The 17,304-nt window shown below is 44.7% G+C and overlaps 1 protein-coding gene across 2 annotated transcripts in view; it reads right to left on the bottom strand.

Moving 5' to 3' along the window:
- Positions 1–4,860: 4,860 nt before the first annotated feature.
- The window catches only part of Sh3glb1 (SH3 domain containing GRB2 like, endophilin B1), a 39,464-nt gene continuing 27,020 nt past the window's right edge, over positions 4,861–17,304 (bottom strand). For both annotated transcript variants that reach the window (XM_050160157.1, XM_050160155.1), the window contains 2 exons: positions 5,384–5,448; positions 4,861–5,048 (listed from right to left, as the gene is read on the bottom strand). In XM_050160157.1, coding sequence (XP_050016114.1) covers positions 5,407–5,448 — 42 coding nt within the window. In that variant the 3' untranslated portion in view covers positions 4,861–5,048; positions 5,384–5,406. The remainder of the gene's footprint in view (positions 5,049–5,383; positions 5,449–17,304) is intronic.

The raw sequence follows: 17,304 nt of genomic DNA on the forward strand, positions 1-17,304 counted from the left end.
TACTTGGCCATGCACACTGCTGCCTGCACACCAGCGCCTCTTCTTGGTTTATAGAACCCCGATTTTCTTTTTCTTTTACCTGGGGTTCTGCACCCTTCCCTGCTAGGGGTGGATAGATCTTATGGGTCTAAGTTAATTATGGCAGTCCCATTCCCCTTCTTAGTGGTTGGTTTAGAAATGACCAGAGGAAGATGAGCTAGAAGGCTCTTTACAGGATGAGATGGCAGAGGCAGGCAGATTTTTTTTTTTAAGGTTAAATACAATTCTAAGGGAAGGGCGACGACCATGCAACGATAAAAGCAGAGGATTTTTTTTTATGTTAAATTAGTGAGGTCAGCGAGGATCTTAATTTACTTCTCATGCTTTGCTTAGACAAGATAATGCACTTAGCACTGCTTGGCTGGTCTCGCATGCTTGGCCGCCTCTCAAAGAGCCTTTGGTTTGGGGAAGGGATAGAACAGGGCGTTCCCAGGCAGCCTTATCAGTACCAGACAGTACTTAGGCTGCAGCCTCGATTGTGCACACCCTCTTTTGTGAGACCTTTAAAAGGCTGGATCTGCTTACAGAGCCATTAGCTGTGGGGGCCCACAGGCCACCTTCCAGGGGCGCTGAGCATCCCTCCTAAGTGCTCACCAGTAGAAGCAGAAGCTTTAGGCCTTAACCATTTCCAACCCAGAAGTATTTAGTAGAGGCAGGAAGAGTGGATAGGGTCGTCAAAGTTGACTGTTAGGGGACTAGGCTTCTCACTCAGCCTTTCCCAATAGGGACTCCTTTTCTGGATCACAGTGCACAAACAGTTCTGTGAGTGACTGTGTTCTCTGCTCCTCCAAGGCAGTCGGCACCATTCTGGAAGCATAGGGAAGAAGGTAATCCGTATGGAAGATGATAGGGTGTAGGGCTTAGTTCTCCTGTGGAACTCTAATTTGTTCAGTACATTAATTGAGTGACTATTATATGACTGGTAAAACTAGCAGGTATTGGTTATACCATAATGTATATGTGAAGTCATGCTTTAATGGACCCTACATTCTAATGTAGAATCCAGTACACACACACACACACACACTTAAAAGCTCTATCCATGGGGGCTGGAGAGATGGCTCAGTGGTTAAGAGCACTGGACATTCTTCCAGAGGACCTGGGTTCAATTCCCAGCACCCACATGGCAGCTCACAACTATCTGTAACTCCAGTTCCAGGGGATCTTATGTGACACCTTTGCACCAATGCACATAAAATAAAGTTAAATACATTATTAAAAAAAAAAAGCTCTATCCATAGATATTGAAGAAAAGATGGGACAAACCTCCCAGAAGGGGAAGCTAGCATGATTTGGGAGGGTGCGACCACAGAGAAACGGATCCGAGACCTAGCTGATTTCTGCTCTTTCCCCATATAGGAAAGTCTAAAAAAGCAGGCTGTTCTCAGGTCTACCATGGAACCTCACGACCTCTCTGTCCCCTGGGGCCATGATCAGGGAGTGCCCCAGAACAGGTAGTCTTGAAGTCATTAAATAAATAGGAAGACACTAGGAATTTGGTGCTAGGGATCTCGGCCTATTGGAGGGACGGACTCACCTAGAGGCTGTGATTTGGGGCACACGGAGGGGTCCTTTGTTCTGCAGGCTAGTTCCTGAGAGCATTTAAGTCACGTCACATGCCACCCCTGCCCACTGCTTAGGCTTGAGACAGTTTCCAAACTGCCTAGTCACAGAACATTGACTTCCACCCCCCACGGCTCCTCTAAGTCCAAAGAAATCTCTAGCAGTTGTGTTTATTAAGTAGGTGAATCCAAATAACTTAATAGCAGTAATTTGTGCACAGCCTGACAGATGCCTCTGTGTTTCCCTTGGAATTTTAAAAATACCCCAAAGCGCCCCTGTGAGTTCACTATCAAATGCTTAGCATGGGCTCATCCTTGTGGGCTTGAGGCATAGAAAGCTCTATTACGGTACAAATGGCCCTGAACAGAGATAACTTATCATCGGCCCTGAATGCCAGATGCATCCATCTGGTCTGCTGGAGAGTGGGCTGAGCCTACGGAGATGGGAAGGAGGGAGATTCAGTTCTGGAGGAAGATGAGGTGAAAGGCAGGTGTTGAAGTGTGCCAGGAGTGACAGAGACCCGTGAGGGACAATGGCTTCCTCTGGGAGGAGAAAGAAGGCCTTGAGCCCTGCTGAAGCCCTCACAGCCCTGGAAAGGGAAGGAAAGAGGATGGTGATGCAGTGGTTACTAGGTTACCTGTTTTCCTCCTGGTTCGAGGCTGGCAGTGTGTTCACTAGTGTGAGGCACTGCACTGAAGGGCTCACTCGGTCTCCCCTGCTGCTAAAGCGTGCCCGTGTTCTTGGAATTTTACAGATGGTTACCGCGCCCTGCCTCTGTCTTTGCTGGGGCTGTCTCACTTCCTCTGTGTGCTTCCAGGTCAGGCAGGATGGTCCACCTTCCCAGCTCACTTACCAGTGAATAACCTTGACCAGGCTCTATCCTGGTGCTGCTGACACATGAGAAACAGTGTCTGTTTTTGTGAACTCAGTGCCCCAGTACCTGTCCAGAAAACCTTCTGTTCCTCCTAGTCTGATTTCCTAGCTGGGGTCATATTCAGGTTTGTCATGCCTATTGTGAGAATTCCTTCTCCCAGGAGACATAGAGAACCTCTACTCCTCCTTATGAGGCCCCAGCCACAAACAAAAGTACAAGCCCACCAATGTCCACTTTAAATCAGTGATCTAATCACGCTTGGCAGCAGCGTTCCTTGTTTCCAGAAAAGGTAAAATCTGAAAGACATGGTGTGTCTGGGAATGGATGAAGTATGATAACCGAGTAAGCATCTCCGATGGTTTGGCATTCAGCTAGGCATGATTTACACGTATTGCACTTTTAACCTGCCTTCTGTACTTACACCTAGTGAGAATTTCTGCAAGACTAAGATGTTCGGAATTTTGTTGCCGCCCCAATGCATTAATCTCTTAGTATAAGTTTCTCCAAAAGCAGGATGTACAGAGGGATGCTGTTATTTGTAAGGTGGTCTGGAGCAGGTGTGCAGAACAGGGAGAAAGCAGAGAGAAGGAAGAAGCTAACCAATGGCAAGAATGAGGTCACCACTTTGGATTACAGGCTTCAGATGCTGTGGGTACCACTGAGTCCTACACGATGGTTTCCAGAGTAGTCTATCCATAGGGCGTTTGTCCAGTGACTCTCATTTACCTTCAATTAAGAATTATCCCTGGAGATTTTAGCCACTCCCTTTTCCTGTACGAACTGTGTGCAGGCTGACTGCAGTTCTACAGAAAGTCAGGAGGTAAGAGAAGGGCATACTCGAGACTTCTTCACGGCTGTAGCCTTGGACAGGAGGAGGGGATACAGGGCCCAAGCCAAGCCTGTGAGAAACCCAGGTGAGTCTGAGCCTTCTCAGTGATGAACTGAGATACTGAGGTACATTTCCTTCACTTGATGTACCCAGATTTGTGCAGCAATCCAACATGAAGTGGCCTGAGATGATACAGGTATAGAGACGTGCTGGCTGCTGGTCCCAGCTTCTCGAGGCTCTAGCCTCATAACAGGTATCTGAGCCAGAAGTGCCCAGCCAAGCTCTTAGTACATAGTCACTTTGAGAGCTAATTGCTCTTTGAAGGCACCGAATTTTGGCTTAAATTTCTTTGTAGATCCTATGCCTGTCTCTCAAGTCAGTCCTAACCATAGACACACAGTCATTATGTCCTTCTGACATTGGGTAGTGGAGCCCAGGCCATCAGGGTGGTCCTCAGATCATACTCCAGGTGAGTGCACATCTCCTCCCGTGAGGGGCCCCAGGCCTTCAGGGTGGTCCTCAGATCACACTCCAGGTGAGTGTTTGCACATCTCCTCCCGTGAGGGGCCCCAGGCCGTCAGGGTGGTCCTCAGATCACACTCCAGGCGAGCGCTTGTTATCTTTCATCCCACAAGCGTTTGTTAATGCCTGCTCTACACGTGGGGCTGTGCTAGCACTAAGTGAAGCTTACCTCACACCCACTGATCTCAGGGAGCACAGCATGATGGGAGAGACCAACATGAGACATATAATCAGATTGTGATGAAAGAGTTGGGTGCATTTAGGAAAAAATGAACAGAAAGGGCAGGCATCAATTTGATGGGAGGAGAGTCAGGGCAGGGTAGCCTGAGGAAGCAATGTGTAGGTTTAGACTTGGCTAGAAAAGGAAGCAGTTTTAGCGCAGCCTTGCCACTAGAAAGAACTTTCTAGGTGGAATCTCACCCAGTCTTGCTCTGAGCAGTAGGTGCGATCTGGGGCTGTCCTGCCTGCCTTTTCATCTTGTCTCAACTAGAGCTATTAGGGCCAGCTCTTCTCGTGGTGCCGCTGGAAGCCTCAGAGGTCTAGCTTAAAGGTGTTGACATACTAGAAGACTCTGCTTCTCATTCTGTTGCCATGCCTCAGGGATTGGCCACGTAGCCCTCAGTCCTAAATGGGATCTTGATCCAGCCCCTTCCCTCAAGACTCGGGGACCTATGTGGAAGAGTAGGGGGGCTGTAAGAAGGGATGGGTAAATCCCAGCACAAGAAGGGGGAGGGACTTTATGTCTCATCGAGAAGCCGTTTGTCATTGATACCTGTTGTGGGAGCGAAAGTCAGTTTTCTCCAGTGGAGTGACCCTGGGTATTCCAAGCACACTTAGGGCGGGCCCCATGCTTACGAGGAGATGGACAACAGCAATAGACGTGACGTTTTACGTGCGCTTTTTGTTTTGTTTTGATATTTTTTGTCTTTTTCTTTTTTTTTTTTTGAGAGAGAGAAAGAACATGATGTTGGGTGGGTGGAGAAGTTGGGAGAGGTGAGAAGGATTGCGGAAGGGGAAATAATATAATCAAACACATTGTGTGAGGTTTGTATTCTTAAAAATGGAGAAACGACGAGATGTTGCCCATGTGCTGTAAGTCTGGTCTCGAGCATTGCGGTAAGGAGAGATGCTGGTGCGTTTCAGACGTGGGGTTGAACACTTGCTTGGGTCATGATTGACCAGTGGAAGGACTAATGCTGCTGCTGACCAGTTCCAGGGGTTCTGTTAAAGCAACATAAAACAAACTAATGCACTCAACATTCCACTGTACAAAGGAAGTCGCGTGGACAAGCCTATACTCCACAGGTGGGGGAGGATACTTTGATGGAGATGGGGAAGGGCGCGCTGAGAGTCCCTTCAGGAGAAACCTAGTATGTTTGTTGAACACAGCACATCCTCAGCTATTCGAACTGTTAACCAGGGGCCCACGTTTTATGCATGTCTACTGCCTTTCTACAGTATACCTGACCAACTCTTCCCCACCCTACCACCCGGGTTGCGTCCCTTCACCCACCCTTCCAACCGTGCCTGCTAGTCCTTGTCAGGGCTCTCCTTACCCAGTTCTCCATTTCTGTTCGCCTCATTCCACAGCACCCAGCTGTTCACCGCGGCCTGTCTCCACCTGTGACAAGATAGTTGGATGAAAACGCAGGGATCTGGCAAAAATTCATTCTCTGGGCAAAGAGTAAAATCCTTTAGGCTAATTAAAACACTGAAGCATAATTGAATTGGAACAGGGACATGGAGCTCACTTATCTTATTGGGACGTCACGAGAACTACCTAGTCGGTATTCGTGGTCTGAGCACAAAAGAAAAATTGCTATTGATTTACATATAATCTCTGTGTTGCGTCTTCCAAATGCCCCTGGAGCTTCTATACATCAGCGGAGGATGAAACCAAATGTCAGGCCTAGGGTCCATCTATCTTGGATCTATTTAAAGCAGAGAAGCCGAGCAAAGAATAACGCCGGTGCCGGCAGAGAGAACAGTGCTTCTCTGCTTGGGATGGGAAGGAGTGACATCTGCCTCTGGAGCTAGACTCATAAGAACCACAGTTTAGTTTGCAAACGCCACTGTGGCCACAGAGTGTGGGCCATTAGATTTTTTTTTTTTTTTGATGAGCTCCCTCAAAGGGCATCTGTTTTAGCTCCTCTGGATTCCTTGTTGTTCTTTGTTGTTTTGTTTTTAGCCTAGCCCCCATCTCCCACACCAATCAGAGACGATCTCACGGTAAATTCTGGACTGCTTAGGTTTCTCTACCTCTTACCCTCAGCTTCTAAGTATAGTAAAGCCGAAACGAGAGGAGGGCTGGGGCTGTTTGGTATGTGTCTCATTGGTGATGCTGGTGAGAAGGCTGTCAGCTGAGTCAAGAGCTTCCACCGGAAGGTTTTTTCTTCCCATCTTGCAACAGTGATATCAGCTGAGAAGAGCTTTCCTCTGGCTTTGGCCTTGTTTTTTAGAGTCCAAGGGAATGGTAGTTAGAGTGATGATGGTCACAGGAAGACACGCACAGGGGGAGGGTCCCAGACGGAGCCAAGTCCTCCAGACGTCTCATTTTGATGCCACAAGTAGGCTGCAGGTGGGGATTTGCATAACCCTTGATTATCCAGATGTTATGTAACCCACCATCGGTCCTGCCAGGGGAGCAGGAGAAACTTAACGGAGGAGCTTGCTCTCCTGTAGAACGAGCCCCATCATCCCTTGGGGCAACCCCACTGAGCCCTCCTGTGCTCTGACCCCTTCCTCTTCTGAAAGTACAGAAGCTCGTGTATAGAGCATTATTCTTCGCCATTTGAAGGGAACAGAGGGATGCTCCAGCCAGCATGGCACGGATACAGAAATTGAGAATGGCTGACGCTAGACACCTTGGTGTTGTAAGTCAGTGCAAACTGACTGATGTCATGTGTCTGGGGTGGGGTGGGGGGGACCCAAAAGCAAGCAGCAATGTAGTCTACTCTAAATTCCTTCCCGGCAAAGTGCTACTTTTGTACGATTCTGTCTAAATATGACCTTGAGGTCAGAAGGGTGTGCCTTCACTTTGACTTTTTGCCTTTGCTAGACTCTGTAGGGCTGTGCGCGTTTATCTCTACCAGTGTGCCCGCCTGCATGCGTGCCTGTGCCCACCCCGGTGAGTCTATTCATGCTGGCACCTGTGTGCCTGGACGCCTGTCAGCATCTGCCTGCCCAGCAGCCCGTGCTGGTGAACAAGTCCATCTTTCCTGTCTACTCACATTCTCTGTGACCTCCTAGGGTCCCCTGACCCTCCTTCCTTCGTGATGTGTGGTTTCGATCCTCAGTCAACCTTCATGGAACTCCATGTAGCCCCCTTGGCAGCTCCCGTTTGAGGGATTCCCAGTGTGCACTATGGGAGCTGACTACACAGCAGGGCCTCCTCCCAGACTCGGGTCTTCCCCACTCTCCTCGTTAGTAAAGCCACACAGTGTAACTGTTCATCACACTGGCCCAGGGTACAAAAGCCTGGACGCTGTCCCTGCTTCTGTCACTTATTATTTCTGGGAGGATGGAGAGTCACTTAACTCTTCTGTAGGCTTTTTTCCCCCTGTGTGTGATTGTGTATGCAAATGCATGTGGGAGCCAGAGGGCAGCCTGGGTGCCATCCCTTAGGAGCAGACTGCTATTTTGATATGGGCTCTTTCAGTGATCTGGCCCTCACCAAGCACCTAGGCTTGCTGGCAACTAACCAAGGGACTCACTTGCTTGTTTTGTTTTCTCCACGTGACAATGGGGGCCTGAGCTCAGGCCCTCCTGCTCTCAAGGCGAGCGCTCTCCTAATGGAGCTGTACCTCCTGTACCTCGAGCTCCCTGCCCTGACTCAGTTGCTTGAGCTTCATATTACAGTGGCCACCTAGAGCTGCCGGGAGGTTTGGGTGCAATACTGCACGTGGAATGCTGTCACGTGTTTGTTAAGTGGCCACTAAATACCGTCTATCCCAATCCCCTGGGCTCTCACGGGTAGCTCCAAACCCATGTTTGCACAGATGACCCTGGCTGAACCCCCGGATCACAAAACAACTCAAAAAGACACGAATGTGAGGAGGGGATTTGTAGACAGGAACAGGGAGAGGAGGGAGGTAGACACAGAAGGGGATTTGTAGACAGGAACAGGGATACGAGGGAGGTAGACACAAAAGGGGATTTGTAGACAGGAACAGGGATATGAGGGAGGTAGACACAGAAGGGGGTGGCAGTCAACAGAATGAGCTGTGTGCACGGGTGAAGTTGTCAAAAAAAGAACAAGTTGAATGAAAATTACAAGGCACTCTCATTTCCTATTATATTCTTGTCATTTCATAGACTTGGGGAGTGTGAAAGTGTTCAGAGGGATTGGAGGGCCTTCCAGAGCTCTCTATTGTTCCTATTTGGTGTGCACATGTCCCCATTCACACTTCCAGAGCTCTCTACTGTTCCTATTTGGTGGGCACATGTCCCCATTCACCCTCACATACAGATGATAAAATGATCCCAAGGTCAACTCAACTCAAATTTAATAACCTAACAGACTGCCTGCTGACCATTGTGCAGGACAGTGAGGTAGAAAGGGTATTTGCAAATTTAACTACCTCTTGCTAAGTCTTTCTCTTGACTGAACATACTTTCCATGGTCCTCTTTGCTAAGTGTTCTCTGTCATGGTCAGTATTGCTTTTGAGCCCGTTCCCACATCTTATTAAGTCATTCTTCTATATTGTTGCTTCTCTTCCTTTTCTTTTCAGGGACATTTTTGTCCCTTAGTTCCCATGCATCCCCGAGTCTCAAGATTCCTCTGTATAAGGTTTTTCTCTTAGGCTACCAAGTAGCTCTCACATCATGACATGAAGACTCATTTATTAGTTCTGAATGCTTGGCCAACTTAGGCTCATTTCTAACTAACTCATTTAACTTAAATTAACCTGTTTCTCTTCATCTACCTTTTGCCTTGGAGCTTTTTACCTTTCTTCCTTCTTTCATTGCTTCTCATGTCTGGATAGGTGGTGGCTGCCTGGCTTCTTGCCTTGGGCATCTCTTTTTTCTTTCCTTAATTTTAAGCCTAGATTTCTCCTCCTATTTATTCTCTCTGCCAGCCTCACCTATCCCTCTTCTCCCTAGCTATTGGCCGTTCAGCTTATTATTAGATCAGTCAGGTGCCTTAAGCAGGCAAGGTGAAACAAATGCAATACATCTTTACATAATTAAACAAAATCAGCATAAAGACATGTAAACACACCTTTACACAGTTAAAGTAATAGTCTGCATCATAAACAAATGCAACACATCTTTACCTAGTTAAAATAATATTCCATAACATTTTCCCCTTTTTAAACAAAAAGGCTTTACCTTTAACATAGCAAGACTATATACAGTAAGAGCAGTTATCAAGTAAGAATTACATTTACAGTATCCAGTCTATTTGTATTTGGCAAATCCAGAGAAAACATTCCATTATTTGTTCTGCCTTGGTGAGTTTAAAGTTTTGTACCCAATTTACCTTCTGTCATAACTAAGGAGTGTTTTATAGATGTATTCTGACATTTATCTTTACTAGCCATCCCAGTGAAGGTATGCACTCACTCCTGGAAGAATTAGCTTTGTGTGTGTGAAATCTAAGAGCTTCTCTACTTGAGTTGTGAGAGCCTTTGGTTGAGCAGAGGAAGGGAGGGATGTGGCTTGCATGCCTTGATGCTCTAACCTCCACCAGTCTACGGCTGTAATGAACAGGAACTGAAGGCGGTATCCAGCTGTGAGCGAGGGATTCGGTGAGAGGGTAAGAAGCTATGTGTGGGCTACGTCTCTGTCACTATGAGATTGCCATGGCAGAGGGTTCCCATTAGTGTGTGTGTGTGTGTGTGTGTGTGTGTGTGTATGTGTGAGTGATAAATGTGTTGTGGAATATTATTGAAATATGTGTTACATTTGATTATGCTGTGGAACATTTATTTAATGCTGCAAAAATGTGTTGTATTCTTTTATGCTGCATTTGTTTGACTCTGTGAAGCTGTGCTACTTTGCCTGTCTTAAACACCTTGATTGGTCTAATAAAGAGCTGAACGGCCAAAAGCAATGGAGGAGAAAAGATAAGCGGGGTTGGTAGGCAGAGAGAATAAATGGGAGGAAAAATCTGGGAGGAGGATCTAGGAGCAAGGAAAGGGGGGAGGCCATCAATGGCTAGCCACCCAGCTACAAAAACAACAATGGAGTAAGAAAGAAAGGTATATAAAATACTGAAAGATAAAAGCCCAGAAGCAGAAGATAAACCAGATAATTTTAGAAAAGCTAGCTAGAAACAAGCTAAGCTAAGGCTGGGCATTTATAAGTAGTAAGACTCTGTGTGGTTCTTTTGGGAGCTGGGTGGTGGGCCCCCAAAGGAGCCAAGAGTAAAGAGCCAAAAGTTAAAAATAATAAACCAACTACATATGTGCTATGTGTATGGGACGTGTGCCACAATGACTGTGTGGAGCTCAGAGGGCTTGACCTTCACTTCGGGACAAAGTCTTATTTTGTTGTTAGCTGCTGCAGGCCCATGAGCACATGGGGACTGTCTTGTCTTCACCTCCCATCTCACTACAGAAACACTGGGATTACAGACGATTGCTGCCACATTTGAGTCTGAGTGATTCTGGGGATTCAAACCTGGGTCCTCAGGCTTGCACAGACATTTCTCCGGCCCTATCGAATTACTCTTTTATCAGCAAGAAAAAGAATGCTACTAGGTAACTCAGGAAAAGTGTTGACTAGCAACTTGATTTCCTCCAACAACACTAAAATCACCTTCTACACTCACTAATTTATTTATGTACTATTTATGGTTTTTCAAGACAGGGTTTCTCTGTAGCTTTGGATCCTGTGCTGGAACTAACTCTTGTAGACCTGGTTGGCCTTGAACTCACAGGGATCCTCCTTCCTCTGCCTCCTGTGTGAGTGCCTGTGCCACCAGTGGCCGGCTCCTACACTCTTTTTTAGAACACTATGAGGCTACTGGTGTTGTTTTACCAACCTTCAGCCCACTCCTCAGTTTTACTGCCAGTGACCACAGGACATTTTGAGGTAATCAGGGCAGGAATGTGAGATGGGTGGAACACCCCTCCCCACTAGCTGGAAGAAGGGAGGAATGGTCTGAGGACATACACAAGTTTCCCTGGGGACGTGCAGATGAAGGGACTCTTCCAATCACTGACAAGTGCAGGCTCAGTCATTGTGGTTCAGGGTGTAATGGAAATCATTTGTGCTTGCTTATCTGCAGTCCCAGTGTGGTGAAAACCTCAATGTGCAGTCAAGTAAACTGGATTCCACTAGTGAAGGCAACTCCAGCTTTTGAGTTCTGCCTTAATTAATGTACCTAATGCCCATGTGCTCTCCATGTGCTTCTGAGGGGCTGTTTCATGAGCAACAGCAGGCTGCCACATGTGAATGGCCAACCTGAAGTTTGATCACACTCGTGTCTTAGAAATCTTCAGATTTGCCATTAGCAAAGTGCAACTGAATAGATTCTTGAACATAATTTTTCCCTGCTAAGTGGTGCTGTCCACCTAACACTTGAAGAAGAGAGGACCATGCAGATGCCATAATGAAGGAGAGTGGAAAGAGGTGCAGAGGAGAAAGGAAAGATTTAGGTAATTTTACACAGAACAGCTTATCAACAGAAATAGCTCAATCCCAACACCTGAGGTGACTGATCCTAAATTTGAAGTGCAGATGTAACCAGCAAAGTCCATTCTATAATAAGTTATTGTTTGCAATGTGTAAGTTAGTGGTGAGCATGTAAAATAAGCGAGTCACTGGGAATATGGATTGTGGGGTTTGTTCTTTTAAAAGTAAGTATGCTTTGACTGTATATATTTGAAAAAGTCTGTTTCTCAAGCCAAATACACAGAGTAGCACTTAGACAGAATCAGTAACCCTTTTATGTAAATTGGAAGACTAAGGATTTATGGGTATACTGGCTACTTGGGGTATGTTCTTGTTCATGTTCTTGAGGTTCAGCAAAGCTTGCAGTTTATTGAAGTGTGTGCCACAATGGTGTATGTGTGTGTGCATATAATTTTGCCAGAGGGAATCTAGAACATCTTAACAAAGTGTTGAGTTTACTCTTGACAAATGCGTTTTCAAGCGGAGACAGCTAAAAGTGATTACACACAAAAGCCAACACATATCAAAGTACATGCTTTGGGAATGACCTGGTACAGCTCAGTAGAGAAAAATGTCACTAGGAAATGAGACACCTAAAATGCTGTGTGGTGGGCTCTAATAAGACAAGGCCTCCTAGAACCATTAGTCCAGGCCCTGAGCAGTCATTTGTCTTGGCCTCATAAACCTCAAGTTCTCTTATCACCACTCATCGCTGAGCAGTGTGGCTCATAACCAGCAAACCAGTAAGCTAATTTAATCGTATTGGGATTCACCCAACTGTTAAAATGAGTTGCTTCTCTGGGCTTTATCTGCACTGCAGTTCTAACCCTAGAACAGGAACCTTTCTTGAAATACTGTCAGCAAGCTAAATTCATCAGTGCAGGCTAATCAGTTCTTCTATGTGTTCTTATCTGTAGAGATGATGCTGAGTTAGCTAAAATCACCCCCACTGAACGGAGTCTTCGGAAGGCCAGTCTTCCACAGCACACAAGCAGGGCAGCTGCAGTTAGAAGTGTGGTAGGCTAATGTACTCCCTCCCCTTAAAAAGACCACTGCTACAAAGGCATGGTTGTGCCAGATGTCCCACTAGACACTCCCCTGAGACTATTCTGAGTGTTTGACTGGCAAAATGAGCCAGGACTGTATAAGCAGACTGTGTAGGTACAGTAGAACATACAAGACAGCATTCAGTCAGTGGGACAACTGTCAGGGAAACTATTTACAATGACTGATACTTGACAATAGCAATTGTTCTGATACACTTATTTGGAAATCTGCTAGTTTTTAAAAAATACATTTATTTATTATATATTAAGCACCACCAGCTCTGTTTATAATGTAGCTGATCTTCAATTCTGCCAGGTCGTTTCTATTACTTCCATTCTAGAGATGAGGGCTCTAAGAGTTCTAATGACTAACATCAGACAGCCAAGGGGAAAAGCCAACACTGTCTACCTTTCCAAGTGCACGTGGTGATGCTCTCTAAACACCAGCCCGGCTCAAAACTACCACAGATTCCAGCCTAAGACTGTTTCTTCCTGTCACCTCGTGCATCTTCCAGGAGACTGAGTAGACACTACAGGTAGGTTAGCAGTACAAACATTTCCAAAGTATCACAAAGCCCATGCCAGGAGAGAGAGAGAGAATTGAAGACTGATTACTGTTGACTTTCAACTGTCTTTTTCAAACCAATGACACTGAGAAATCCAGCTGGAAGTCCCTCCCCCATCACACCCCACCTGTATCTACTGCATTCCCTCATACACTGCTGAGAAAGAGCACAAAGGACTAAATGTCTTCTAGGGGGCACGGCATGGCGGCAGGGGCAGGAGTTTTTTCTACCAGCAACTTCACTTCATAACACTCGAGGAAATAATTAGGAACACAAAGGGTTAATAGCACAATGTTCTTCAAAGCAGTTTATTAGTGAAAAACTGGAAACCTAAAAATTCAACAGTAGTTCAATAAAATGTGGCACATATGAAGAAACAGCATGCAGTCATTAAAAATGTAGAAATACATACGACACAGCAAGATCGTCATGGTACTGTCGAGTGAAAAAGCTACAAAACAGTATGGACAATTGATCCCATTAAAAAAACCTCTAAACGTGCAGTCTGGAGGCCACACGCCTGTCACAGCACCTCTCCTCTGATGGTGAAATCGTAGGCCATTTTTCTATCTTTACCTCTAAATTTTTTCTTTTTGTCAGCATTTTTGACTTGTATTAATAAAAAAGCATTAGCAATTCTTAAAAAGTCTATACTTTGATGTAGGAATAAGCACAGCTTAGCAACCTGAGGTACAGAGATGTAGATATGTTAGTCTATACTGCTTTACTGGTTTGTTTGGGTGTTTTTTGATGCTAAACACCAGTTCAAAGGCACTATGTGGAAATAAGGTGGTTAAAACTCATCTTTCTGTAGACCAGTGGTTCTCAACCTTCCTAATGGTGCAACCTTTTAATACAATTATTCATGTTGCAAAGACTCCCAACCAAAAAACTATTTTTATTGCTACTTCATAAGTGTAATTTTGCTGTTATGAATTGTAATGTACATATCTGATATGTAGATAGTCCTAGGCGACTACTGTGAAAAGGTTGTTTGATCCCAAAGGGGTTGCAACCCACAGGTTGAGAACCACTGCTTTAGAGAGATGGGTCCACATTCCTAGAGATCTTATATGGCACCCAGTTCCTGGCATCCTAAGCAATACTTTTTACTGACACTAAATGCATCCTTCCACCTTCATACCTACTTTTAAGACTGGTCTGAAAGTATCTCAGCCCATAGAGTGGTGGTAAGGCTTACAGAAGGCAAGGGGACGTTTTCAAGATATGACAAATTGCAGGTGCCTGAGGGCGGAAGGCCTGCTCTGTTAGCTCTGCAGTGTTTCTCAACACGACTGCAGCAGGGTCACGCGAAAGGCTTACTGTACAACTGGGAGGCCCTGCTTCCAGAATTTGGCTCAGTAGATCTTGTGGGGTAAGACACAGGTATTAGCAGTTTTTTTCCTTTTACCCAACATGTATTTATTGAGCACATACCAAGAGTCAGGCTGTGTGCTAAGAGTAATTTATGATTAACAGAATTAAAGTCGCTATCTTAGGCTACATTCTAGAGTGTCAGGTACATGCTAAATAAATAAATTATAAAAAACAACATAATTACAACTAACAGAACATAATAAAGAAAGTAAAATTCCTTTTGTCTTAAAATATTTAAAAACCTGTCACAGAGAACGTTAACACTACTAATTCCACAGGCCCATGTAGACAAAAGTATAAAGAAGGTAGGATATTTGAAAACAGCAATCAGCATTTTGACACGGTTCCGGGCAATGCTGATACTGCTGGTTTGAGGTCTTGTACTCCAGGACAAAGTGGAAAAGGGAAGCCTGGCATTTCCTTAGCTTCAGAGTTTCATGGGGAGAGGAGTGCCATGTAGCGAAGGAGAGCCTGGAGCAGAGCTGGCTGGCAGCTGTTCTCCTCTTGAGGGTTCTTCTCTCTGGCTTGTGCAACTAGGCAACTCATTGCAAACTTTCAGGTATTGGGGAGATAAACAAGTGGATTTCCAGGGACATGTGTCAACAAGTGTAGTACTCTGTGAAGACTCTGCACAACAAGTCTCCTGTCTCACCCTGTCATCTTCTCCCTGCTACACTGTACTTGGGAAGCAGCCCTCCAACACTAGTCCCTTTGTTCCTGTTAGCTGAAGGTTAACCCCAGGCTGGAGGACAGGCTGGATCATACTGGGGATGCTGGCCCTAGGTACTTCCATTGTTCCCCAGAGTGAGGTGCATTCTCACTTTAGGAACCTAATCTGCAATATGAATTTTTTTTTATTAGCACCATGGAAATGTTTTAACTATAACCTCTGGGTTATATTACTTTAAGGACAAAGGTGGATAAAATCCATTTCTTTTTCAATTTGTGGAGAGCCTATAAATACCTCCTTGTTTATTATTTCATGAATATATGCACCCTTCACTCAATACTGTGTTATTCAATTACACTCAGGGGCCAAGGGTTTGTTTACATAACTCTAAACTGCACCATGAATTAATAGGCTTCCCAAGAGCTTTCTTCTATGTCTAACAATTTCCTTGGGCCTTTACCTGAGCAAAAACTAAACTTGTAACTTTAAACCAAAACAAAAATTAAACAAAACACCCAATCAAACAATACAACCTCATTAAAAAAAAAACAACAATAAAAACAGACCATGCCTAAAGAGTTTGGTGGACTTGTGGTACACCAACAGACAAGGAGCCTCTGATCCTTTAATGCTACCATATGAATTCTATGGTAGCTGGGTGCAGCCCCAGGTGCCAACACTGCTGATGGAAAGCAGAAGGCCCCACTACAATCCTCAAACTGAGTATAGTGGGGAGAACTGGATCTGGCTGGATTTGAAGTGGGTGGAGAGCAGACTTGACAGGGACAAAGCAGGTATGAGAGGTGTTTCTCTAGTCCAGTCACAAAGCCAGCACACTATGGTGTTAAGAAGCTAGCTAGCTACAGGGACTAGAAAGCGGCTGTCTTTATAAAATGTTTACTTATGTGCTAGGTTTTCACTTAAGAGCAAAAGATACAAAGTAACACTTGTGAAAGAGTCTCCTATTAGGTGACATAACCATTGCCTCAATTTTACCTTTAAAAAAATGGTAGTTATGAATCTGAGTTGAAACCCAAGAAGCGCAGTATGTGAGGAAGGCGGGATACGAACCCAGGATCAATTCACTCCGTATTTATATTTTCTTCTGTATTGTTCTATTTCCCCAAAACTAAATTTGCTGAACTAAAGATGCTATTTAAATTCACCCAATTTTTTATAGTTCCTTAAAACCTAAATTTGGACAAATCTAACAGATGGTATTAAAAAAACTTCACTCACTTGATCTCATCTTGAGCAGCTTCTGGAGTTAAGTATGTAACTCAGTGTGAATCAGAGCCTTACCCAACTATAAAACTTCAGAAGAATGCATCTTACCACATAGGAATAAAGGGGCTGTTAAAGTTGGCACCAAGAGCTACATTATCCATGTTTACCGAGCTCTGAGGCACTCTTAGCACTAATGGATGTTTACAACTGCCATTTAAATAGCCACCTTCTTAGAGTTGAAAAGTTTACAATTCAAGAGTCTCTGAATAAATAAATGAATTATACTTTTGAACTTTATTGTTAAGCTAATCTGAAGAAACTTGTGCTCTCTTGGTTCCAGGCCCAGGCCATCTTTTTCTTTCTACCTGGGCCTACTTCTGACTTCTTAGATCTGAAGCAGGCAGTTCCTAACACAGTACTTTCTAGTTCTCCCATCACAGTATTAGTCCTGTTAGAGGTTAAGTTCTCTGTCTTCTCTAGGAGCATCTGTTCATAGTACTACACTTGGTTGATAACAAAGTACCTGGTCCTCCACAAATGTTTCTTGAATAAATGGATAGATGGAAGAACGATGAGGATTGAAGACCTAACAAAAGAATTTCTCAACTGGCAATTTTTAGCAACGATTGATGATGTATATATATACATCATCATATATATATAGTATGGCCCTCAGAGCAATTCTCTGGCTTCCAAAGTGTCATTAGTATTTCCAGAGGGTTACTTCTTCATAACCAGAGACTCAGTGAAGATAAACTACACTCACTGCATACGATTAACACTATAGTGAAAGCTACTCCACTAATCCTTATTTTTACACACACTTGTTGCTCAATAACAAATTTTTACTGCAGGACAGTATGTTCTCAATGGTTGCATTTCTGATACATCAAATTGTGCCAACTGAAAAATGTCAGGATTATTCTTAGTGAATGTATTTGTCCCCAGTGTTCTGCAACCTTAACAACAT

Source organism: Alexandromys fortis, unplaced genomic scaffold (assembly GCF_014885135.2).
Source record: "Alexandromys fortis isolate MF-2015 unplaced genomic scaffold, M_Fortis_MF-2015_v1.1 scaffold_124, whole genome shotgun sequence".
NCBI classification, from domain to species: Eukaryota; Metazoa; Chordata; class Mammalia; order Rodentia; family Cricetidae; genus Alexandromys; species Alexandromys fortis.